The sequence below is a fragment of the Falco punctatus genome, assembly GCF_963210335.1.
Source record: "Falco punctatus genome assembly, chromosome: 4".
Taxonomy (NCBI): Eukaryota; Metazoa; Chordata; class Aves; order Falconiformes; family Falconidae; genus Falco; species Falco punctatus.
Window position 1 is genome coordinate 27,321,255 of NC_137583.1, and position 24,588 is coordinate 27,345,842.

General features: G+C 50.5%; 2 protein-coding genes and 1 long non-coding RNA gene across 3 annotated transcripts in view; 2 read left to right on the forward strand and 1 right to left on the reverse strand.

Annotated features, from left to right (window-relative positions):
- The window catches only part of LMF1 (lipase maturation factor 1), a 207,561-nt gene extending 204,639 nt beyond the window's left edge, over positions 1-2,922 (reverse strand). Inside the window, exon 1 of the mRNA XM_080386556.1 lies at positions 2,637-2,922. Within this exon, the coding sequence (XP_080242682.1) occupies positions 2,637-2,835 (199 nt within the window). The 5' untranslated portion in view covers positions 2,836-2,922. The remainder of the gene's footprint in view (positions 1-2,636) is intronic.
- The window catches only part of LOC308063536, a 673,278-nt gene that overhangs the window by 173,911 nt on the left and 474,779 nt on the right, over positions 1-24,588 (forward strand). The gene's annotated exons all lie outside the window — the stretch shown is intronic.
- SOX8 (SRY-box transcription factor 8) lies at positions 10,550-16,109 on the forward strand. Its single transcript, XM_080386564.1, has 3 exons — positions 10,550-11,311; positions 12,602-12,840; positions 13,759-16,109. Exons 1-3 carry the CDS (start codon positions 10,869-10,871, stop codon positions 14,493-14,495), a joined length of 1,419 nt encoding a protein of 472 aa, XP_080242690.1. The 5' UTR covers positions 10,550-10,868; the 3' UTR covers positions 14,496-16,109.

Genomic DNA, 24,588 nt, shown 5'->3' on the forward strand with positions numbered 1-24,588 from the left:
CACCCAGGAGGAAGAACGAGCTCTCAGCTCACACAGCTGCACTAACAGGCAGGAGCTACAATCACCAGGGTGTGACTGCTTCCCTGATACTTTTACACAAGATCCCCCCGCAAAGGATCTGTTGCTTAATATGGTAGGAATGAAAGAGTTACATTTAAAAGGGTGAAATGAAAGAAGAGGGAAAAACATCCCACAACTGAAAAATGTCAATCTGTCACAACTGCATCAACCATTTCCTCAGCAAGTCTGAGACTCGGTGTATGCAGAATCGCCGTGTCTGGGAAAAAAATAATCTGTCAGAGTAAATGGTTCCATCTTCAGAAAAGAGCTTGGAAGAGCAGCTTGGCACATAGGCTTTAAACTGTTCTCTGCTGTTTCTGAACCCAGGCTCTCAGAACAGATCAAAAGGCAACCACCTTCCTTCAAGAGCATCCCATCCCAACAGCCGTGTCATGGTTTTGCAGCCTTTGACAGGGGAATCTGCCTGTTCACAACCTCTCCATCTCAGACACACCAATTAGTTTCCACCCCACAAATGCTTGGGTTGCAGCCTACACAGCATCTCCCCTGAGTTCAGATCAGAGCTGGAGCCCTGACACCGCTGCAAGTGGTAGCCCTAAGCCAGAATTTGACCTGTCTCAAACCTGGCCCAGGTTTCTGGCTTTGGGTTGTTTGGCTGTTACTCAAGGGCAGAAATCACTGTCACCTGACTGCAACCAAGCAGAAGGTGCACAACGAGCAGGTAAACTTTTCCTCTCTTGCACCTCTTCCATTACAAAGGACAGAACCATCCTCCTACCCTGTTCCTTCCAGCTCTGGTACCCAAAAGCCTTCCTCTGAGGCTGCCTCTCTCAAAAAGGTTTCCTCACTCTGGACTGCAGCACCTTTTCAAGGTGTTCTCCCCGCTTCTGTCACATCCATGTATTCTCATTCCACTCTCCTATCTGGAAGGGTGCAGAGTCCAGTTCTCCCTCTTTTCTGTCATCCTGCTTTCACTCACCAACCTGCAATCTCAGCTTCATCTTCTGGCTTATGCATCCTCATTCTCCCTTTCTCCCTGCAGCCTGTAGGTTTCAATCATGTCCATGCTGTAACTCATCTGACCCCAATCAGACACTTGCTCCTCACCTCCTACTGCTCTCATCATCTCCAATCAGATCTCCCACTCACCTGAAGGTCCCATACATTATATGCTGGACTCACTCTTTGCCCTCCTCTGCCTCATCACCCCCTTCCCAACTCCCACCCCTCCAGACACTGCCTGCTCCCTTCCCATGGAACACACTACCACCCTACAGAACAGCATTTGGTCCCAGATGTGGCATATTTATATCCCCAAATCCGCGATCAGAAAGCAGCGGCCTCCACCGAACACACAGCAGAGAACGCTAATCAGTTTTTCATAAGGAAACTGCAAACCGAGCTACGGGAAACTCAGCAGTCTGGATTTACACACGGGGGAATATCAGAATCGCTTTCATTTTGACTGAAAGAGTCATAACCCCGCATTTCACCGAGAGCTGAAACCAAACTAGAAACAGAGCACGTGTCAAACACATACAAAACTACAGCTTCTGCATGGTTTTGATGCAAAATAATCTAAGCAGGCTGGCAGCCTACAAATTCTAACGATTTTGTGGACAAATCTGGGGCAAGTTTAGAATTTGTAACGTAGCGTGTTACATGTCAGTTTAGGTTTCACTGTGAATATTTTTGAAGTGGAGCACCAGTGGGCTCCGAGCACGGCTCGCAGTGGCACTTGCCAAAGCGGGAACCAAACGAGCACAGCCGAGGTTGGGAACTGGTTTCCCCATCACTCGTCTTAAGGTCATGGCGATTCTAGGGCCCAACTGGTAGTGTTGGCACACAAGGATGTCATCTCCCAGGTGAAGGGGAAGCTGAAGACCTGCTTCTGCATAAGACAATGAGCTCCTCTGGGGCACAGTTAGCTCAGTCTACCTGGATGAAAAAGGCTGGCCAGCCCTGCCGACAGGCACCAGCCTCCTGGTGGGAGCAAACTCCCCATCCAGCTCCACCACCGTGGAAGCTCCACCACCACCACCCCCAAATCCATCAGCCACAGGGTCCCCGTCCCACCAGCACAGAGAGAGCTGGAAACATGAGGCTCTTCCCATTTCACATCCCAGCTGTCCCCTCGAGCTCTGCATCCGCAAACACGTACCCCAACACCCAAGTTATGCGGCACTTTGGGAAAAGGTGCCAGGGCTCCTCCGCGCAACTGCTGCGCCCCTGCAGGATGGGGCCCGGCCCCAGGAGCCGGTGCTGAGCACCCTGCGGCCCACCAGCCCCCAAACACAAACCCACCGCCGAGCAGCTGAGGCGGCCACGGGCCCCCTGTCCCCCCACGGCGGGGCCTCGCACCACGGCCACGCACCCCCCCGGAGGGCGAGCGCCGGGGGTTCCCCCTTCCCCGCGGCAGGGGTCCCGCCTGGGGTCCTGAGGATGGGCAGCGTGAGGCCGTGAGGGATGGGGCAGCCCCTGGGCTTCTCAGGGCTCTGCGTGGGGACGAGCCCGGCGGCCCCCGATGGCCCCCAGCAGCCCGGGGCTCCGCCGGGCCGGGCCCCCCCGCTCCCCGGGCAGCGCAAAGAGGCGCGGGGCAGCGCCCGGAGACTCACAGTAAAGCAGGGCTATGGATCGCAGCAGCACGATGCGGGTCAGCCAGAAGGTACCCGGCGGCGGCGGCAGCTCGGCCCCGCTGCCCGCCGGCCTCGCCACAGCCCGCTCCGGGGTCTCGGGGGCGCCGCCGCCCGCCGCCGCCCGCCTCTGCCTCAGCGCCGCGCTGGGCGCCGCCATGTCGGGTCCCGCAGCGAGCATGCGTGCGGCCGGCCCGCCCCCCGCGGCTGCCCCGGCCCGGCAGGGCGGGTGGGTGCCGGCCGCGCTGAGGGGGCAGCGGCGGCCGCCGCGGGGGCCGGGCCGCGCGGGCCGTGGAGGAATGGCGTTTGCAGGCCTCGGGCCTAACGTGCGAGCCTTGAAAAACGGCGAGAAGAGGCGGAATTTAAATAAAAATCGACTAAAAAGCAAACGGAAGGAGTTGGCTGCGGAGCCCTGCGCCCCTCTCCCGCCCCAGGAGGGTCCCTGCGGCCTGGCTGCAGCCCCCCACAGCACTCCATCCCTCAGGGAAAACTTTAGCTTAAATTCCTCAGACTCCCACCATTTGCCGCTTCTGGTGTTGCCGTGATTTCTGCTTCACGCAGACTAGCCATCCCACGCCTGGCTCCACATTGAGTCCATAAACACTGGTTTTTCGAAAAACCACCTCAATAAAGTGGGCTCGGCAGCCACCGAAGAGTTTAGACGTGCACCGTATATCCTGCTTAAGTAAACAGCACCTTGCTAAAGCATTCTGCACTCTCTGAGAAAGTATCTGTTATCAGGTGTAACATTATTCAACGCTTTTATGACTGCAAAGCGCTCCCTTCTAAATGCCTCTTTTGTTTTCCAGTTTCCCATCACTGCTACTCACATTGTTCTCCTTAGAAAAAAACCCTACATAATGGTGCATTATATAGGGAAAGAAAAATAAGCTATTTGTTAAAAGCCTCTGGTATACTGCAGTTTCGCTATCCCTTCGAATTAGCCCCGAGGTTTGGCTAGATAAAGTTAAATAGATGTAAGCGAATGGTTTCTTTTGTGGGGTCTTTATGAAATTTTTATAGTCAATTCCACATGAAATGGAAATATCTGTAAAACAAACTGGATAGTTGAGGAAATTACTGAGGGAAAACGGAGGGGTTAGGCTGAAGAATTAGCAAACAAACCAAAAAAAAAGGAATAATTGGAGCTGGGAAGGGAACGCGGAACCGGGTCGGTTTTCGTCACTGAAGGTCACTCTGAGATCTGCCCGACGCCCAGGCTGGGACGGTGGCAGAACCAACACCAAACTCAGCCGACCCGAGCTCAGCTGACGTCATGTGTTAGTAGCACCTTTCAACAATACGAGCTGCAAAGTTTTAAGTTAAATTAAAGCCATCAAATGACAGAAAAAATGCTGTTACTCTAAAGGACCGATCCAACTCTCATAAAAGGCAATGGGAGCATTTCCTTCAGCTTTACTGGAAGATGGTTCAAGCTGTAAAGCAAAATGTGTGATAAAGCAGCAGATTAGAGCATCAAATGAGCTCCTCTCTGCTCTGAGTTCCTGCTGGGACACAGCTCTGTGTGGACTGTCATCTGTGGTGGGTTTTCTGCTCGCTTATCCATTTACTGCCAGCTTTTATTTTCATGTTGCAATTTTCCCTTGCGTTCCTTCTTTTCAAAGCAAGGTATCAGAAACGAAAACAATGTAAAACCCAAGCAAGTAACGCAAACGAGGTATTTAAGAGCAAGGCTCTGAGCCTTCAAGTCTCAAAGGGAAAGCGATTCATAAATGTCAGGCCGGCAGGCAGGCGCTAAGGCATCATTGATGCTGATCTTCATTCAACAAAATGCGTGCCGCCACGTCCCCCCACCCGACCCTATTTCGCTGTGTTCCAAACAGCTGCAAAAGTGACAGAGAAACAAGCATTTACTGTCACAGCACCCAGCAGCTGTCCCCACCAGCACCTCAACCCTGCTGTCCCTGGCACCCTAAATTACTCTGTGTTCATTCAGGTCTAGTCTTTCGCCCCTCTGGCTGCCAGGAATTGGGTTTAAATAAAACAGAGAAAGTGAATGTGCACAGAAATAACTATTTTGTAAAGCAGCATTAACATTTGGGGACTCCTCTAAAGAAAACATACATTCAATTATGTGTAATGCAGTTACCCACAATCCCTCTGAGCATTCAGCTGCATTTGTTAGATGAGAGATGGGGATCTCTCAAAGAATCTGGGAGCCTCCTTCTACTAGTTAAGATTTTTCAGTGGTAATATTTTTTGCATTAAAATCCCTGATCTTTCCCTGTGGAAATCTGATCTTTAACTCCAGGGTTAGCAGGATTAAGGCTGAAAAAGATTTTCAGAGGAAGAATTACCTTTTTTTCTTCTATGTTTGTACAGCATCTATAACGAGGGGGTACTGATTCAGACCAGGGATTCCTAAGCAGTACCACAGGACAAACAACTAATAATCACAGTAATCATAATTAATAAAATTGTGCTTCAATGTTATTCTGAAAAGATGCCGCCCAGCTTGTGCCATGCAGGAGGAAAGAAGAGATCTCTTGCTGGTGTCTAACCTGGCCTTTAAACATGTAGTGCATACACGTGTGTTGTTGATCCTGCAAAAGCAAATTTTGTTTTGTTGCTGGTACCTTAGAATATTTGAACAGAAGTAACAGACTGACATATCTTTTCCTTCCCACTGGGTCTGGTCTTTACACATGCATGTTTTCTGAGACCAAAAGAGAAGGCTGTCCCTTTTGGGTTTGTAATCGCTTTCACCTCCAGGTCCTTGGCTGCCAGCACCACAGCATGCAAATTCAGGCTGGGAAAGCTGCAAGATAAAAATGCAGAACAACCCACCAGTTAACTTTTTCCACTGGGATATTAAAGAACTAATAATCATAAAAGCACTTGTTAGTAAGGGTGCTTTTATTTTAGCAGAAATTCCACACCAGGCCCAATGTAACATGTAAAGATTTTCATGAAGCCCTCACTGCCTTTGGCTCACATTTAAGTCAAAGCTTTCTGAAAATAAATATCCCTTTTCTCTGATATCTACTGCCATGATGAAACCTAGAAAAATGCTTAGGAATCCCATGCACTCCTCTCCACTTGCATTTCAAGCAGGAGAGAGGTCAGTGGAGTCCTGCCTGGCGCAGGTGTGCGGAGTTTCTTGTATCAACGCCAGGTGAATGTTCATGTGTTGGAAAAGAGCTGCTGGGGCAGATAGAATCACAGAATTGTTTAGGTTGGAAAAAGACCTTTAAGATCGAGCCCACCCTTTAACCCAGCACTGCTAAGCCCACCACTAAACTGCATCCCTAAGCACCACATCTATGTGTCTTTTAAACACCCCCAGGGATGGTGACTCAACCCCTTCCCTGGGATGTCCTCTATGGTCTGCTCTGCTGCTGCCAAACTATTCCTGTCCAGAAAAAGCAGGAATGCTGGAGCTAAGCACTCCATTAACAGAGTAAAAACTAGTATTAACCTAATATTTAAGCCTCTGTCTTTCCCCCCTGTTCTCAGCAGACTGCAGCAGCTGTGCAAGGGGTGCAAGTTTACATCCACTCATGGCAGTGGGAGCCTCAAGTCCCCAGCTCTTCACAGTCCATGGAAAGACCTCTAATGATGGGCTTTGGATGAGGCAGTGAAATAAAAAGTTGTTCTTGCTGTGGTGGGTGCACACAGTGATTTCATGACAGCACACAGTAATTTTTCACTCCTGCTGTGCAGGTGAAAACAAGAATTTTGAATGCAGTGGTGGGAGCTGTGGAAATGCCAAGGACTAAATACCCCAAGTGTTAATTAAAATTTGCAGAAAGGTTCTGTCCCTTTTCCTCCTGAATTGTTCAGAGCAGTGAGGCTTGCTTCATGGTACAGAAGACAGATTTTGGACCTGAACTGGCCTGCAAGCAGCTGAGCCATATAAATTTAGCCTTAAAACTGAGCACCAGTTGTGTGCTGGAGCCTTCACAAACACACAATGTAGGACTGGACCCATCACTACAGTTCTCCTTGAGAGCAAAGCTTTTCACTCTGCTGCTGCTATTTTAATTGAAATTAGTTGAAATTTACCACATTTTTTTTCTTATATTTTTTTTCTCCTTTTCAGATACCAGAGCTTTCCTGAAAAGGATTGAATGTTGTTTCACAGCAAGCTCTGAGCTGCCACTGAACTGCTGTATCCTCTGGGCAGAGCATTAATCCTGCAGATGTCAGAGGCTTATTTTAACACAACACATAGGTTACTCTTATCTGATCAGGGACTGTTTTTTCTTCCCCCGTAAGGCTCTTTCTATTTGCTCTTTGAAATTCCCATGTAAAATCCACTCGCAGTTCAAAGGTAGCCAGTTTTTGAAAAATGGTGACTTTACCACTTGATCAGATTAAGCGATAGAGCCCACCTTTGGGCTGGGCCTCCTCCCAGCCGGGGAAGGAGCGCAGTACATGTGCATAATGCAGAGCATATCCCATCACATGCAGTGATTCCCACATGCTCTGAAAGTGCCTTCCCAGTCTTCAACTGAAGATGAAATTTCTCCTTACCGGTATTAGTGGGGCTCTGACACTAGTATGCATGCTTACAGTTGTTCCTGCTAAATAAATAGGTACAGCAGAGAAGAACCGGGATGAGAGGCCAAGCCACCTCCATCCTCTGGGAATTCTGAGCGCTCCCAGGTGATGATGTGATGGAACCAAGCATGCAGACCTTGTACTTAGTGCCTGATCCCCAGCAACGCTGGTGTTAGCTGGCCAGGAACTTTATTAGAGACCTTGTCAGACTTTAAAGAAAATGAAGCAAGATTACCAATATTGACAGGCAGCTGGTAGACCTCTGCTGTGCCCGCTCTCTGCCAGAAACCACCAGCTCTGTTCCACCAAACCCTCTCTAAACGTACCCTGCTTGGGTGCACTCTTTAAGGTTCCATTGGGCAACAGGAATCTCTGTTCTTCCCTCCCAGATATGCACTTTTTTCCAGGAATTTCCAATGTCAGGGCCTGCCCTGCAGCAGGCTGGGTCAAGGCAGAGAAGCATTAGGCCAGGTCTTGATGATTCACCACGTGGGACGACCGCAAGACTTGCCCTGCAGCTCCATCATTTGCTCATCTCTGCACGTCAGTGGTACTTTGCTATACAAAATTTGAATATGAGACTCCATAAGACAAATGACACCACTTGAACTTCCTTGTTGCCCCAGTGTAATCTCATTCCATTTCATGGATGACTGAACATCTCAGGAAACTGGAGCTACTGAAGTTTCCTGGGTGCTCCAGCTCCCTGCTCTCCCTGTGTCATCTCAGCTCGGGTCGGTCCGTGAGGCTGGGAAATGCTCTCCCTCTACCAGCTCGGCTGAGAACTGACACTCAAAGACATGAAATGGTTTGTGCAAGATCACAAAACCACAAGTGCAGCAAGACGTATACCCTGCTCTGGTTCCAGGCACTCCTCCTTCCCCATGCACATCTCTGGAGCAAGAGGAAGCAACGATGGAAAGTTGTTCTCCTTTCACCTGCATTGGACAAAAAGGAATTGAAGTGTGGGCTGGGAAATGCAATTCCCTGCCTCAGGCAGGGCTGGGGAGCCCTGAAAGGCAGTAGCATGCAAGGGGGAAGAAAACCAGCGCGTGATTCCTGCTGTCCTTGGGGGCTTATTTTGCAAGAATTTGACTTGTAGTTGAAGGCAGGATCAGAAAACCGGGGCTCTTGTTTTCATTCCTCCCTCCATGGACTTGCCCTACAAATCCCCTTCCCAGCCTCAGTCATGCAATGAGGTTCGAACCTTCCAAGGAAGGTACTCCGCAGGAGAGGCTGTCTTTGAAAAGATGGACTAAAAATATTGATTATTGCTTTGACTCAGCCACCTCTAAAACAGATGAAATACTGAAATTCTGCAAGTCTGGTAAATTGTAAGCTAAACTTTAATTAAAGAGCTATGAGAACACAAAGAGACAGACATTACAGAAATGTATGAAAATTGTGTCACATGAGAGAGGAAAAAAAAGTTTTGCCAAGTGTCCAAGGGGGTCTGAAGCCCAGGGCAACAGAAACCCTTCTACAATCTCATTAAGCTTTAGATTGGGCCCTGGAAAAAAAAAGTTCAGTTGTTTCTTGCTTGCAAGTTCAACACATACAGTATGCCCTGAGCCTCAAAGACAATATATTTTTTTAAAGACACTTTGTAAAATTGTCTTTTAAAAAACGTTGTCCAAAGGTAACTCACTTTGTGACTCTGCAAACTGAAAGCTGAAATCTTGAGAAATTACTAATAAGGAGAGAATTTTTAAAGAAAATAAGATCCTGCTTGGCACTTTAACAGAATATATTCTTTTTCATATAGAAGGCAGACAGGTATTCATGCACATTTAAACAGCATTACATTTAAATTCAAAGCGTACGCTTTATTTCAAGGTGATTATACATTGCAGTAATTAAACAAAATGCTCTCAAAACCACCCCATTCCTGTTACTTTTTAAATGCTGGAATACTTGAAGCACTCACACAATTTCTGTTTTCACCCCCTGTAAATCTTGTACTTGACCCTCTTTTCCCGAGGGGGTAGCAGGGCTGAGGGGGGAAGCAGTGGATAAAGCTGGAATTTGGGGAGTTACTTTTTTTTTTTTTTTCCCCCCAGTCGCAATTAGAAGGCTGGATTCCGCAGATAATTAGAATCAAATGCTCCAAATAAACGCTGCAAAACCAGGGCTCGAGGGCTCGCTTGGAGCGGGGCAGCTCTCTGGGTCGAGCAGGGAGATCTTTTAAAAAGGGTGGTTTTTTTGCTGAGGGGCCCGGGGCGCTCGGCCGGCACCGGGGGTTTCCCGCAGCCGGGGTTAATGGGGGAGATTTTGCGGGTAACCCCCTCCAGCCCCCCACCCCAAAGGCTCACCCCGAGGTGCCGCATCCTCCTCCGGGCGCTGCGGAGCCGCCGGCGCCGGGCGGGACGTGGCCGGGGCAGCCCCGGCTCTGCCCTCCCGGGGAGGGGCCCGGGGCCCGACGGCCGTGAGAAGGTGCGGGGAGAGGCGAGGGGCTCGTTTCGGTTCTTCTCAGCAATTCGCTGCTTTCCACCTTTATTTGCCCGCTGAAGAAAGCGGGGAAAAGCGATGCGCTCGGGGCTGCGGGGAGCGCACGGCGGTCCGGGGCTCGGCTACCGGAGGGCTGCACCGGCACACGGGCAGCTCCGGCCCCGCTCGCAACCGGGACGCACCGGTGCTTCTTGCCACGCACGGACCACCCCAGGAACCCCCCTCGGTAAATGGGGCTTACAACGGAAACAGCTGTCCCCGGGGCACGGACGGCTCGGTGCATCCCGCCGCATCGGAGCCCTCGGAGACGGCTGCTGCCACCGCCCCTTCCCGGCGCCGCTCCGCGCCGCTTTAACGCGCCGCTTTACCGTCCCGCGGGGCTGGGAACCGAGCTGGGCATCGCACCGCCGAGCGCCGGGCCGTCCCGCGGGGCTGGGAACCGGGCTGGGCATCCCACCGCCGAGCGCCGGGCCGTCCCGCGGGGCTGGGAACCGGGCTGGGCATCCCACCGCCGAGCGCCGGGCCGTCCCGCGGGGCTGGGAACCGGGCTGGGCATCCCACCGCCGAGCGCCGGGCCGTCCCGCACCGGCTCCCCTCCCGCCAAGACGGGGGGCTCTCTCCGCACACCAGGGGTACAGAACACCGTCGGGAGTGAGAGGAGTGTCCCCATCAGTAGGTGAAACCCCCAGGCAATTCACAGCGGTAAAGGCGAGCGAGGAGCCCGCAGCCACCGGCCCCGGTCCGCAGCCGCCCGCGGGGCAGCGGGACCTCCCGGCGGCAGCGGGTCCGGCCGGCGGAGCGCAGCGGCGACGGGCGGGCAGTGGGACACCCCGCCCCTTATGTAAATGAGATTCCCGCTCCGCCAATGGGGAGCGGCACCGGAGGAGGAGCCGCCTGCCCTCCCCTTAAAGTAACTTGTTGCCAGGGTCCGGGGCTCGCACTGGACGAGGAGCGCGGCGCGGGCCGGGCGCGGAGCGGGGCGCCGCACGGCAGCAGGACTGGTTTTGGGTGGCTTTTAATTTTTCTCTGTTATTGTTGGCTTTTTTTTCACCTGATTTTTTTGCGTGTTTGTGCCTTTTCTTTTTATTCTAGATTTTTTTTTTTTTAATTTTTTTTCTCGTTGTTCGGGCGCCCGCGGAGGGGGTGCGTGGCCGCCGCCGCTCCGCCCGGGCACCTCCTCGCCCTCGGGACGGCTCTGCCCCTCGCCCCCTTTCCCCCCAGCCGCCTCTCCCGTGGCCACCAATGCTCAACATGACCGAGGAGCACGACAAAGCGCTGGAGGCTCCGTGCAGCCCCGCGGGCACCACCAGCTCCATGTCCCACGTGGACTCGGACTCGGACTCGCCGCTGTCCCCCGCCGGCTCCGAGGGTCTGGGCTGCGCCCCCGCGCCCGCCCCGCGCCCCCCCGGCGCCGCCGCGCTGGGTGCCAAGGTGGACGCGGCCGAGGTGGACGAGCGCTTCCCCGCCTGCATCCGCGACGCCGTCTCGCAGGTGCTGAAGGGCTACGACTGGAGCCTGGTGCCCATGCCCGTCCGCGGCAACGGATCGCTGAAGGCCAAGCCGCACGTCAAGCGGCCCATGAACGCCTTCATGGTGTGGGCGCAGGCCGCCCGCAGGAAGCTGGCCGACCAGTACCCGCATCTGCACAACGCCGAGCTCAGCAAGACCCTGGGCAAGCTCTGGCGGTGAGTCCACGGGCCGCGCATCCCCCGCGCCGCGCCGGGCTGGCGGCGTGGGGGCGCGCACGGACCCCCCACCCCCGGGGGGCGACCGGCGCTTTGCCTTGCACTGTGCTCCCCCTCCTATCGCTGCTTGAAATCTCTCATTTTCATTTTTTTTTAAAAGGTTATTTATTTTTTTGGCCGCCTGTGCCCATGGGGGATTCTTGCAGCGTTTGAAGCCGAAGTGCAGAAATCCCCTGGAGTGTGTCAGCATGCTGCAAAGCACATGCTGGTGTCTGCTCTGAAAAGAAAAATAAAGAAATTCCCCACGCAGGGGCCTGGGCACCCATGGGTGCAGCCGATGGGTCCTGTCCCAGCGCTCCCTTGCGCGTGGGTTTTCCCTGCTCCATCACCCAGCTGTGCTGCCTGGGCCCTTTCCTCTCCCGGCCAGGGCTTCCCATGCCCCTGTCCCCAGGAGACTCAGACTTTTTAAAATCGCTTCTTTTACAATGGGTTTTTCTAAAAGTTTCTTTTTTTTTCCTTGGCTGGCTGGCTTGTCTCTTAACAAGCTACAAAACCAAACAAGCCAATCCTTAGCAGTTATTTCCATCTGCTTTCTAATTTGCCTTCTTATCTGTGTGCTTGCATGCTGAGTGCTGCCCACCGATGCAAACTTTCTTTTTTCTGGGCGGCATCCGAGTGCGCTCTGCTTTCCAAGGCTCTGGGACAAGCCACCTTTTACCGTGTGGGATATTTGGTCGTGTCTGGCTGTACCAAACTTGCATCTTTCCTGCCTGCTTGGGCCAGTGATGCTCCTGCTGCGGTTTGAGGCTCTCCAAGAGTTTGCAAAGAGAGGTCTGGTCAGGGGAGAGTTTTGAGAGAAATAATCCCATTGCTGTTGCCTTCGTGGTTTCTTTGTAAGCCCTAAACAAAGCTGGAAATGAGCAGCGTTGTTTGTCGTGGTGAGGGGGTGGCATTTGTAGGACAAACGTAGGAATAATATTTGGCAAAGGCATTTAAAATGGGGCAGGGGGATTTTGTTTTGCCCAGTTATTGTTATCTGTAGTGGTTGGGTTTTTTTGCACCTCTGTAGTTGGTATTTTAATACATTTTCACAACATAGTTTAGCTTCCCCCCCCCCCCCCCCCCCCCGGCAAATTTGTTCTGTAATTAATTTGCTCAAATCAGTGTATGGGAAATGGAGATGTGTGGCTCTGAAAATAGGCTGAAAACTTCTAAGGAAAAGATAGTAATTTTGGATACTTTTTCTGTCTTTTTTTTTTTTTTTTTCATAATAAATCCATCCCAAACCAGTCTGTTAAGTGAAAATGAGAAACGTCCCTTTGTGGAAGAAGCTGAGCGGCTCAGGGTCCAGCACAAAAAGGATCACCCGGATTATAAATACCAGCCACGGAGGAGGAAAAGCGTAAAAGCTGGGCAGAGTGACTCCGACTCTGGAGCTGAACTCAGCCACCATGCAGGCACGCAGATCTACAAGGCGGACAGTGGGCTGGGCGGCATGGCCGATTCCCACCATCACAGTGATCACACAGGTAAAGGGCCCCTGCGGGCAAAAAAAACGGGTCCCGGGTGCGTTGGTTTGGGACATGAGCCTGCTGGCGGGCACGGGCTCGTTTGCCGCCGGGATGAGTATCAGTGGGATTGGGACTATCCGAAAGCAGGAGTCATTGCCCAAGAGCTGTGGTTTTGCACCAGGTTGTGAACGTGGCCATGGTTTTCTTTAGTAAATGCTTATAGAGCCGACTGTGCGATAGGAAATCCCCAAAGCACAGGGATCCCACCTGGCCCGGGAGTGGGGAGATTTAATTGCGAGCTAACAAGGGTTAATAATCTGTTGGCCACACGAAGGATGCCTGGGGGAGCGGGTCCTGGAGATGCAGCTTCCCCCCCGAAGCTCCCCGCTTCTCGGCTGCGCTGCGAATTGGCACAGGGCGCGTGTTGACAGATTCCAGGAGGATTGCGAACGTCCTGCAGCTTCAGACGCGTCTGTGCTCTCGCCCAGCCTGGCTGGGGATCCCAGCCCGCTCTGCCGGGACAGCTTCTCTGCCTCCGGGAGAGCCGAGTGGGCTCCAGGCTTCCCAGTGGGGAGAGGCTGAGTGGGTCCCTCTGAACCCACCCCTGGTTCTGCTTCCCAGGCAAGGGGGAGTTTGTGCAGCTGGGGGTGTCCTGTCGTGGCCCAGGGCAATTCTGATGGGCGCTGTGCGCTTCCTGGCTTCTCCTCCCCTCTGCGAGCCATCACCCATGCTGGTGGTTACCCCAGCCAAGGACATGGTCCCTGGCATGGTCGCAGGGGGACATCAGCCACCTCCAACACGGGGCCATCGATTAAAATCCCCCTTCCCCTCTTGCAATAAGAGGAGGGAGAAAAGTATATTCCCTTAGTTGTCCTTGAAGGAGTTGGGTGTTTTGTGGCTGTTCTTGTTAAAGCCTTGCTGTCCCTTCATCCCCAGGGCAGACCCATGGGCCACCCACCCCACCCACCACCCCCAAAACTGACCTCCACCACAGCAGCAAGCAGGAGCTGAAGCACGAGGGCCGCCGCCTCGTGGAGAGCGGCCGCCAGAACATCGACTTCAGCAACGTGGACATCTCGGAGCTGAGCAGCGAGGTCATCAACAACATGGAGACCTTCGACGTACACGAGTTCGACCAGTACCTGCCGCTCAATGGCCATGCTGCCATGCCGGCCGACCACGGCCCCAGTGCTGCCGCCGGCTCCTATGGCGCATCCTACTCCCACTCGGCCACAGGCACTGGTGGGACCAACCAGGTCTGGACTCACAAAAGCCCGGCCTCGGCGTCACCATCGTCCGCTGACTCGGGCCAGCAGAGGCCCCACATTAAAACGGAGCAGCTGAGCCCCAGCCACTACAGCGACCAGTCCCACGGCTCCCCCGCGCACTCAGACTATGGCTCCTACAGTGCCCAGGCTTGTGCCACCACCGCCTCCACCGCCACGGCCGCCGCCTCCTTCTCCAGCTCCCAATGCGACTACACGGACCTCCAGAGCTCCAACTACTACAACCCCTACCCTGGCTACCCTTCCAGCATTTACCAGTATCCCTATTTCCACTCCTCCCGCCGTCCCTATGCGACGCCCATCCTCAACGGCTTGTCCATCCCGCCGGCCCACAGCCCCACCGCTAACTGGGACCAGCCGGTCTATACGACCCTGACAAGGCCTTAAAGGATGCGTGGAGCCCCCGAGGGCTTCCCCAACATATGCACTAATGAAGGAATGAAGACGAAGAGCGTGGAGTGCCGCGATAGTTTCCGAAGTGCCTCCTGAGCCACTGGGAACTCTGCTCGTTGCGACTGGATGTCCCCTTGCTTCAAAACTCTCCAAAAGGACAGAGCTCTATTTTTCTTTAATTAATACAATTAAAAAAAATAATTAAAAAATAAAACAGACGAAAAAAACCCCACCCACAAACAAAAAAACAAAGGACCGGCGATTCCTTTTGAATAAATGAAGGACAAACCCATTTGACTCCTCTGTGAGGACTGAACTGAACTTACTCGTCGTGGAAGTTGACAAGTGCAAAAGTGGAGCAGGGGGGTGGGACGGGGGGGAGAAGAAAATAAAGCTGTTTGAGACTTTAAGGGTCTATTGCAATGTGAGGAACGGACCAACCTTGAGGGCAAGAACTCACTCGGACCAACGCGGATGAAACCAGAAAACCCGGCTATTCTGTGTAACAATCTTGTGGGAACAAACGAGTCTGGTGGGACCAACCAATTAAATGTCTGAAGTGTTTGTTTTTTTAGTCAAGAGTTCTTCTAAGCAAGGTTTGGCTGTAATTAACATTTTTGTTTTGTTTTTTTTTTTGAAGCTTAAAGTGTTTTTGGTTTTTTTTTTTAAATCTGTTAAATATGTATTTATGTTCTGTATTATTTTGTCTTTTAATTAATGAAGTAATTTTGTGCAAAAAGTAGAATTTTAAAAGATTTTTAAAGATGGGGGAGGGAGCATAAAAATAGTGGAGATGATACAATAAAATGGTGTTACGAGTCTATAGATTTTTGTTGGTTTTTGGGTTTTTTTCATTTTGAACCGCTGCAGCAGTCGTGTTTGAGAGAGGGACTGAACAAATCTGCCCATCGCAGACCTGGTCACCAACAGGAAACTCAAACGGGAATGTGAAATAACAAGTGCGGGGGAAAGTTGCTAATTAAATTGGGAGGCTAAAATGATTGCAAAAAGGAGCAGGCATTTTTTTCTGGCTGCCTGCTTTTGGGCGTTAAAATTGGGTTTAAGGCATTGCAGAGTCTTTGTACACTTTCAGAACCAGGACTACTTTATAGGAAGATGTAATTTAATGAGAAATTATCAACTTCTGCTTTAATTTTGGCTTCTAGGGACCAGATATCATCCATCAAGCTGTGAAACTAAAACCTTCTCCACTTAAAAAATTTTTAGGTACTTAGTTTTAGACTAATATTTCATTGATATATTTCTACTTCTTCCATTGTATGCTGAGCATATAATAACCATCTATTTTATCGTAACTTGTGCCTTTAAAAACTTTGTAAATCTAAAATCACATTTCAGAGGTTATCATCTTTTTACCTTTTCTACGTTTCCTACTCTTTTTCTAAAAAATATTTTTTGCATATTTCCTTTTGGGGACGTGGGGGTGGGGGAAAATACAGAAAACTCATTTTTATGCAATCTATTTTTCTGTATAAAGTTTGAAAGACTTTGGCTGTTACTTATCTGTTCTCTTCACTAGCTTCTGACTAAGCAATGCTAACTTTTGTACAGATCAATTTGATAAAATTAAAAATTGCTTTTTATCAAGTACGTGTTATGTTTTCTTTCTGTTTGAGCCTATTTCTGTGATAAAGATTAATGTGGAGAACAGCTTTGAAGGAGACAGGCTATTCAGAATAAAATATTTTGACCAAGGTTTTTTGTTCTCCTAATGTCTTGGGTTTTGGTTGTTTTGGGTCTTTTTGGTTTTTGGTGTGGTTTGTTTTTTTCCCCCTTGCTCCCTTTCCTGGTACTTAAATGGTGTCTTATTGTGAGATTTTAAAAAATTTTCTTTTTTTACTTCAAGAAGTATATTTCCATGCCTGTAATCCCAAGCATTTCACAGGATTTCATTGAGACTGCTCACATGAGTAAGGGTTTGCAAGGTCAGACTGCGTGGTTTTAGACAGAGTTCATTTTATTCTGTACAGCACGTAGGAATTTTACAGTAGCAAATTCTGTTTTCTGGTTGGTGAACCCTTGTAAATACCTCTTAATTATGATAGCAACAAAATTATATGTTGCATGGAGTGGTCTTTTTTTTTTTAAAATACAGTCATTATAATAGTTATATTTGTGTTGTTTTTTTTTTTTCTTTTTTTTTCTTCTTATATAAACTGAGTTGCAGTTTGGTCTCACCAGTTCAGATGAACCGGTGCAAGATTTTCAGACTGGGCCCTAATTGGAAGGAAAGGGTTTGGATTAGGGAAATTCAGCCGCCCTGGCTTGAGGAATGCGCTCAGGACTTGCTTGCAGGGCAGCGCTGTGGAAAATGTTTTAACACGAGGAAAATAAATGTGATGACAATTAATGAAGCTCAAGAACATTAACAAAGTCTGAAGAACAGAGTCCCAAAGCAAATTTGCTGTTTGCAGTATCTGCCAAGAGCTATCTTGCCAGAGCGTCTGTAACTGGACACCATTTTCTCTGCGCTCATTTACAAAACTGCTGGCAAAATGACTTTATTACGCTCCGCGCCAAAGCTGCAGAATAACTTTCAGAGGAGACTTGCTTTCCCATTTCCTCCTTCCTCCAGTGACAATGCAAATTTCAAGCCTTAATCCTAATTCGTCCTTGAAAAATAGATGTGTTTTGGCTTTGCCTCTTCTGCATGTTGAGGTAGGGTTTCCTCTCCAAAGGCACACGCTTTGGGGGAAAAAAGGGGAAAAAAGGTGAGGTGGGACGTGAGTGCTTCACTTTGCTTTCTTGGTGTTTAATATCAAAGCTTACAGCGCCTTCACTGATCCCTGGATTAATCTTTAAAACATCTGTATGCAATGATACTGTAAATCACCCAAAATAGCAAAACTAAAAATCACAGCAAAGCATCTCTGGCTCATGGGAGCGTGTGATGGGATCTGTGCACCCGGCAGGATGGGTTCCAGTCACAGGCTTGGGGAACATCACCAAGCTCTTCCCTCTCTCCTCCCTCCTCTCCCAGTGTACCGCGCCAGCTGTGGCTCCCTGCCGCAGGGTGACATCCTGTGGGTGCACTGTCCCTGGCAGGACCAGGAGCTGGGGGTGTCTGTGTGGAGATGTCTCTCCTTGCGTGGGGGCTGTGGGAGCCCTGGGTGGCCAGGGGTCCCCACACCCGCCTGGCGACTGCACCAAGGAAACGGGCAGCCAAAATACGTAGATTTTAAACCTGTTCTCTTTTGGCTGTACTTACGTTTGCTTTTTATAAGATTTGCAAAATCAAGGTAGCTTTTACTAACGTTTGCAGAAACAACGTGCTGTAGATCTATCGCGTTCAGTAGGTGCGAGCCATGATGTGAGCCTCGGAGACCCCTCCGCAGCGCCTGGAAGCAGCTCCCCTTGCAACAGCTAATGCTGAATGGTGACATTCAGCCTGGGGTTTTTATTGCTCTCAGAGCTGGGGATGCTTGCTGCATGTTTGCTGTGGAGTAAAATTCAAAGTCATTACAAAATGGATGTTTGAGGAGGTGATGGGCAGGTAAAAAGTGCTGGCCTGAACAATCCAGTGACTTAGGCTTGAGGGTGCGCTGGAAATTTCTAAGAGCATCAGAAGTTCATTCCCCACGCCTAGATTGACACTTAAACATAGGAGTCTCCCATTTCTTTTCCCTAGGAGAAAAAAACTGATTGGGAGCACAGTTTATAGTCAGAGAAGAGCATTTTGATTTGAAACTAATGCTGTTTGTATAAATGCATTTTCGTGCACTATCCCTTTCTTCCATTTCATGTGTAGATATCGCCTACAGAAAGAGAAGTGATTTTCCATGAGCCGAGCGTCTTCCTGATGTGAATGGCAGCATTGTGTGTCCCGAGCTCGGCTCTGATGGCTCTTGTGTTGGCGTGAATCTGGAATGTCTCTGCAGAAGTCAATGAGATCAGGTGAAACCAAGACCGGCTTTTGACCCCTGGCTGTCAACAAAAAGGGGTTCTCAAGATAATTGCAGGAATACACAAACGATAAAAGTTCCTCTTTTTTATTTTTGGTGCAGAGAATAATGAATGTCGCTATTTATCTGAATTGCTCAGAAGGTACTGTTTAGTAAGAAAGAGGAAATTAATTTTATAGACCGTATCCACATTCCCTCTGCATGGTGGAAAAAGAAAAAGTCCCTTCCCATCCTCCTTATTATAATTTTTCCTGGAGTGATACCAACTTTTGTTACACATTTTTTACAGTGGGGTATGAGGTTTATGGCAAAGAAATTCTGAAATGGCATTTCTGTGACAGTGTTCAGCTTTAATAAAGTCCTGTGTGGGTCTAGCCCTGCTCCCCGGCTCCAGGCTGACCGCCTCGGGGTGTCTGCTTTTCCCAGCTGGGCTCGCCGGAGCCAACCCCCAGCTCCGCAATGCTGCGTGATGTGGGGTCACGGGAGCGGGGGTATGGGACAGCCTTCCCGGGGGGGCTCTCCAGCCCTCGCCACACAGGGCTGCTCCCCACGGGACCCCCAGGGTCTGAATGCAGGGATCTGGCCATCCCGAAAGCAGCAGCTGCAGGCTGCCTGTCCTTGCCTGGCATCTCCAGCCTAAGGCTCCACGAGATGCAAAGAGATGTGCGGCCGCCCCCTCCCTCTGCCACTTTTATCTTCCCACTGCCAAGGCAGGATGCTCGCAGCCCCTGGCTACATGTCGCCTGTGATCTGGGGGCAAGAAAGAATTCAACAGAAAATAAAAATAGCTAAAGACCTGAGTGCCGTTTGGAGTACAGGGTGTTTAAGCACCCAGAGGGCAGCAAAAGCTGTTTCCAGGTGCTGCGGGCAGTGACCCTGGAGCTGGAGAGGTTTTGGGAGCAGGAGCAGTGGTGTGTGAGCCCATGGAGAGGCTTGGTGGCTGTGGGAGCTGCTGGGATGAGGCTCGGCCAGCTGAGGAGATGCCACGGTGAATGCAGCCCTTGGGAAAGGCTTTAAGTTTTTTTAAAGATTTGTAAATGTTAACTCCAATATTGCCCTATTTTCAGCCTCCAAGAGCATGAGGTTGGATCCAACTGATTTAGGGCTCTGTTAAGTCTGAAGGCAAATTCTGAAGCATAAATTCACCAGTGGAAGAGCTTCGAATTCCCTTTCTGGGGGGTGGGAGCGAAAGCGGGGAGTTACACATCAACTTCTTGGCTGTTCCGTGAGTGATGCATAGAGGAGCCCCAGCTCCCAGGACAGACATCCTCACCATCGCGCCCCTCTTCCTTGGAGATCCTGCAGAGGGTCCACACGTTTTTTGGGGGGTTCATGACGTGGTACCCTAATTAGCAAGGCAAGGAGAGCTGCACAGGAGGGTGGAAGCCAGGGTGACCTGGTCCAGTCCCAGTCCCGTCTCCTCCGCCACCACCAGCTGAGCCAGCGTGGTGTCATTTTAAGTTCACTTTATGCATATTATACACAGGAATTAAGGATGGCACCAAGTGGCAAAGGATGAGGCTTGGGGAGGGGAAGCCATTTCCCAAATGAGTCAGCAGGAGCTAAAAACAGTCACCCGGAGCCCAAACCACAGAAAATGGTGCTTATTACAAATTGCTTCGTTCTCCTGCCATCCTACAACGCCAGCCCGCACCGGAGCCGCAGAGGTTGCAGGGCAATCCTTGGTGATGCGATGGGGTGGGATGGGATGCAGGGGCTGCTCCCTGGCAGCAAGCACGGGTTTGGGGGACCAGCAGCCCTCCAGGCAGCACACGGGGGTCGGGGCTACGGGGTTTCTGCCGCCAAATGTTCACAGAGAAGTGCAGATTTCAGTAGCTGGAGCGGCAGCTGGTTTTATGGCTGTAGGTGGAAAGTGAGTTCAATTTTTTGCAGAACCTCGCTGCCTGAGGAGAGAAACAAGAGGCACCATCTTTCCATCAAACCATGCAGTCTGCACTGAAAAGGAAACAGTTTTAATAGGGTTCAAAAAATAAACGTACTCCAGGCTTCTGCAGCAGCCTGCCAGTGGCACTGCCCATGGTGGGATGGGAGCCACCAGTGGCCCAGGTGGCTGCTGCCACCATCCCGGGGCCTCTGGCTCAGAAATGGTTTGGCACTTGGATGGAGATGGTGGGTGCTGCTGAGAGCGGGCTCTGCCCTCCCGGTGCTCGGAGGAGCCGCCGCGTTCCTGCTGACCCCTATTAAGCTGCTCCCATATGGCCGCGGAGCTCAGCCATGCACAGTGTGTCACTGGCTTAACTGGAGTGTTGGTTTTGACCTGATTTAGTGAAGCCCATGAAAAAAAAAAAAAAAAAAAAGAAAGGAAAAAAAAAAAGCCAGTTGGACACACTTATTCAGGTTTAAAAGCCGGCTTCTTTCAGTTTATCTTAAACCAATTAGGAATGAAAAACAAGCCACTCCTAATCCAAAATAAGAGGGTGTCCCTCCCTGCCTCTGCTGCCCGCTCCCGGGGCAGTGTTGGTTTAGGGAAAGTGATGCAAAGCTGCCAGGGTGGGTGGCAGGGTGCTCCTGGGGTGGGTGGTGGGATGCTCCTGGGGTGGGTGGCAGGGTGTCCCTGGGGTGGGTGGCAGGATACTCCCAGGGTGAGTGGCAGGGTGCTCCCGGGTTGAGTGGCGGGGTGCTCCTGGGGTGGGTGGTGGGGTACTCCCAGCAGGGGCACTGACACCCACAGCTTCTGACACTGCAGCCCGCCCGCTCCCACCGCACGCTGGCATCGCCTCCTGCTCCCCGTATTTGTTTGTGGATGTGTGCGCAGGCAATATTGTGACTGTCAGAGACGTGATATTAAAACATTTACCCAAAATACCTCTGCCTGCCTTTCTCCTCCCCTTGCTCATCCCCCTCCTCCTTTTTTTTTTTTTTTTTTTTTTTTTTTGTGTGTGCGTGTGTCTAAATTCCCAATGTAGTGATGGAGGTCTTCACCCAGGAAAGGGTTAAGCATTTTGAAAGGTCTTGTTTGAGGTAGAGTGAATTTTAACCACCACACACATAACGAATGTGAAACAGCCTGAATTGCTGGTGAGGAGCCAAGAGCACAAGAGAGGAGCTGCTGAATTTTAATGATTCATTATTGCATGGAAGGCCTTTGTCTTCCTTTATCCGGTGCACAATAAAAGAATTAATTGGACAGAAAATGGCAGGGCAAAGAACTGACAAGTCATTAAGGGGCTCTGAATGGCTGATTAGGTGCACATTGGGGGTGGAATTTCAACTGCACTGTTTCAGCAAGGGCTCCGGAATAATAATGGCATGGCACAGTTTATATTTTGTATGCAGTACCAGAAAGGCCTTTATGTCGGCATTGTGGTGCTATTTATTATGCTGTCTATTTAGCCATTGTTGGCATTGTGTTTGCAATAAGAATGCACAAACAAAGTTGAGATTTTTTTTTTTTAACTTCACGAAGGCAAAATAATTGGGAATCAGAATCTCGCTCCACAGATAGTTTTATTAATTTTTGTGTGTGTGTCCAGAAACGGCAGTAAATATTTAGACTTGTGAGAAGTAGCTTCATTTAGAAAAAGGAAAGGAACTAATCAACTTCTCCCACTTCCCCCCGTTCCCAAAGAGCCGCTGCTCGGGGAAGACTCGTGCAGCTGGTGGAGCCCCCGCGAGCGATGGGGTGCTGACCACTTCCACACCCCGACGCCGGGAGGATGCAGCTCAAGGAAAAGCAGCCAACTGGAATTATTGGTAGCTAGGAAGTTCATTGAACATCTCGACGGATCCTTTGAGGTGGCTTCTGCCAAAGTTTCGTTGTTGTTGTTGATGTTAAGCAGTTGCCTGCGAGTTATAATAAAAACCACACACACAGAAGGGAAAGAAAAAATAAATAAAAATCTCAGCACACTGGGTAGGTGTGATTTTGATGAGGAATGCACTTTTTTTTTTTTTTAAGACGATAACAAACAAGAATAGCAGTTTACTGTCAGGTCTGTGCACAGCTGGTTGAAAGTTTCAGGGGAGAAAAAGAAAACTTTAATGAAGATCCAGCTTTTTTCTTTCCTTGCAAGTAAATCATTACAGCCTGATGAAAATAGAAAGCTGTTGCTTTCACATAACAGAGATTTTCACATGATAAAGATTACTTTTTTTTTATTTTGCTGAAAAGCTCACAGAGGATAACTACATTTCTGACAACCTCCTTCCTGTCCTCAGGATGCTGCTTGATAACCAAATGCAAGCCGCCCTCCTCCTCCCGAATCACAAGCAGCAAAAGCCTCTTTGCCTGCCTGGGTACCAGCAGCTACGCTCCTACATGTCACTGCCAGCCGAGGGGCTGTGTGGTGCTGTAGATGAACCCTGGATTCCAAGGAATGAGGAGCAAAAGCTGCCGAGTGCTGATGCACCTCATCCAGCTGCTCCTGAATCTTTTCTGGGGGAGCTGGGATAGACCTGGATGCACTGAGGTGGACTGGCCCTGTCTCAGGTGGACAGCACAGAGTTGCCAGCTCTGCCTCTGCATCCCGAGCCATACCTCATCCCCATCCTTCCCCTCCCACCCCTGGGAACCCAGGTCAGGGAGTTTTTAGCACCACGTGCATTGCCGCTGCCCCACTGGGATGAGCTCACACACTCACATCCTTTGGAAAATGACCTCTCCGGTCCTGGCCGGAGGAAAAGCAGGGATAGTTTGGTTTTCTACTCCTTTGCAATCTTTGCTCCCCAGTTTTTCTGTCTGGGCAGGCTGGGGGCAGCGTGAGTGTCACCCCCCACATGATGTGGGGCAGAGTGGGCTGGAGCTGCCCACCAGGCACTGGAGCACAGCCAGGGAGAGAGTGAGGGGTGACACTGAGGTGTCCCCGCAAAGCCCTGTGCAGGGGGAGGCTGCAGGGGGAAGGCAGGCTCCACAGCCACCCATGTGCAATGAATGTCCCCAAAAGAGCAGCCCCAAGGGATGGACCCATGCACGCATTCTGCACCTCTGCTTGGAGCTGGGCCCTTTCTCACGTTGCTTTTATTTATTATTTTTTTCCCTGGTACTATGGGCTAATAATGGGTTAACAATATATATATATAAATTTGAAAACGTGAGAGGGGATTTGGGTGTCAGGGAGATGGATGAGCTGCAATCTGAAACTTTTTAGGTAAGAATAAGTGAAAAGGAAAATGGGGTTATTACAAAAAATGCCATTCTCAGTAGAATACAGCCCTTCTGTAATAATATTTTAAGAGGTAGTTAGTGGCACTCTTCATTCGGGAAAGTAAAGGCATGCATGTCAAACAAAAATAAAATAAAATAATAAAAAAAAAAGAGGTGGGAAGGTAGCTGGTTCCACTGGAAATTGTAATGTTCCTCCTGAGACGTCAGTTTCTTAACACTGTGAAAGCAGAAAAAAAATAAAAATAACGCTGCTAATTGTGCTCCTCCACTCGTGCTGCAGCTGGGAAGGAGGCAAATGGAAGAGCTGCTTGGAGCAGCGAGGGGCGCATCAGCTGGGGTGCGCTGGTGCCCGCGACTCTCGCTGCAGTGCAACCCCTTTGGCATTGTGCCCCTGCAGTGAGCCGTGAGTCACCCACCTGCTGTTGGAGACCCGCGAGTCACCCCTTCCTGACACCCCCTTTGCCTGAGAAGGAGGATTTAATGGAGCCCCCATGAGACCCTGCAGGCAGGTGACGATTCACCTGCCTGGCGAGGTGCCCCGATGCTTGCTCCTGTCCCCCTGCAGCTCTCGCTGCCCCGGGGCCACCTGAACCCCAGCAGGTCTGTTGGCTTGGAGAACCTCTCCTGGTCACCAGATGGGGCTGGGGATGAAGCTGGACCCAAACGGACAGAATTCAGGCAGGAATCCAGATATTCTCAACATTTGGGAGAAATCAGATCTGCGGAGGAGGAGCTTGGAGCGGTGTCTATCAGAACAAAGTCAGGTGAGAGCTTCAGAGCCAGATTCCGACCATCCCTTAAGAGCTGTGTTCATGCCCTTGGCTGAAATCCACGCCTGGTGATGGGATGCAGAGAAGTTAAAAACATATCTAAAACACTTAACAAAATTCCCAGATGGAAGCAAGTTTATTTTTTTAATGAAAATAACTTAACAAAACATCCAAGTAGTAGATGTTTGTGTTCTATTTCTGGGAATGTAGGAAAGATCCTCTGAACCCCGCCCCCCCTGCCCCCGAAAAAAAGAAATGCTAAAACAATC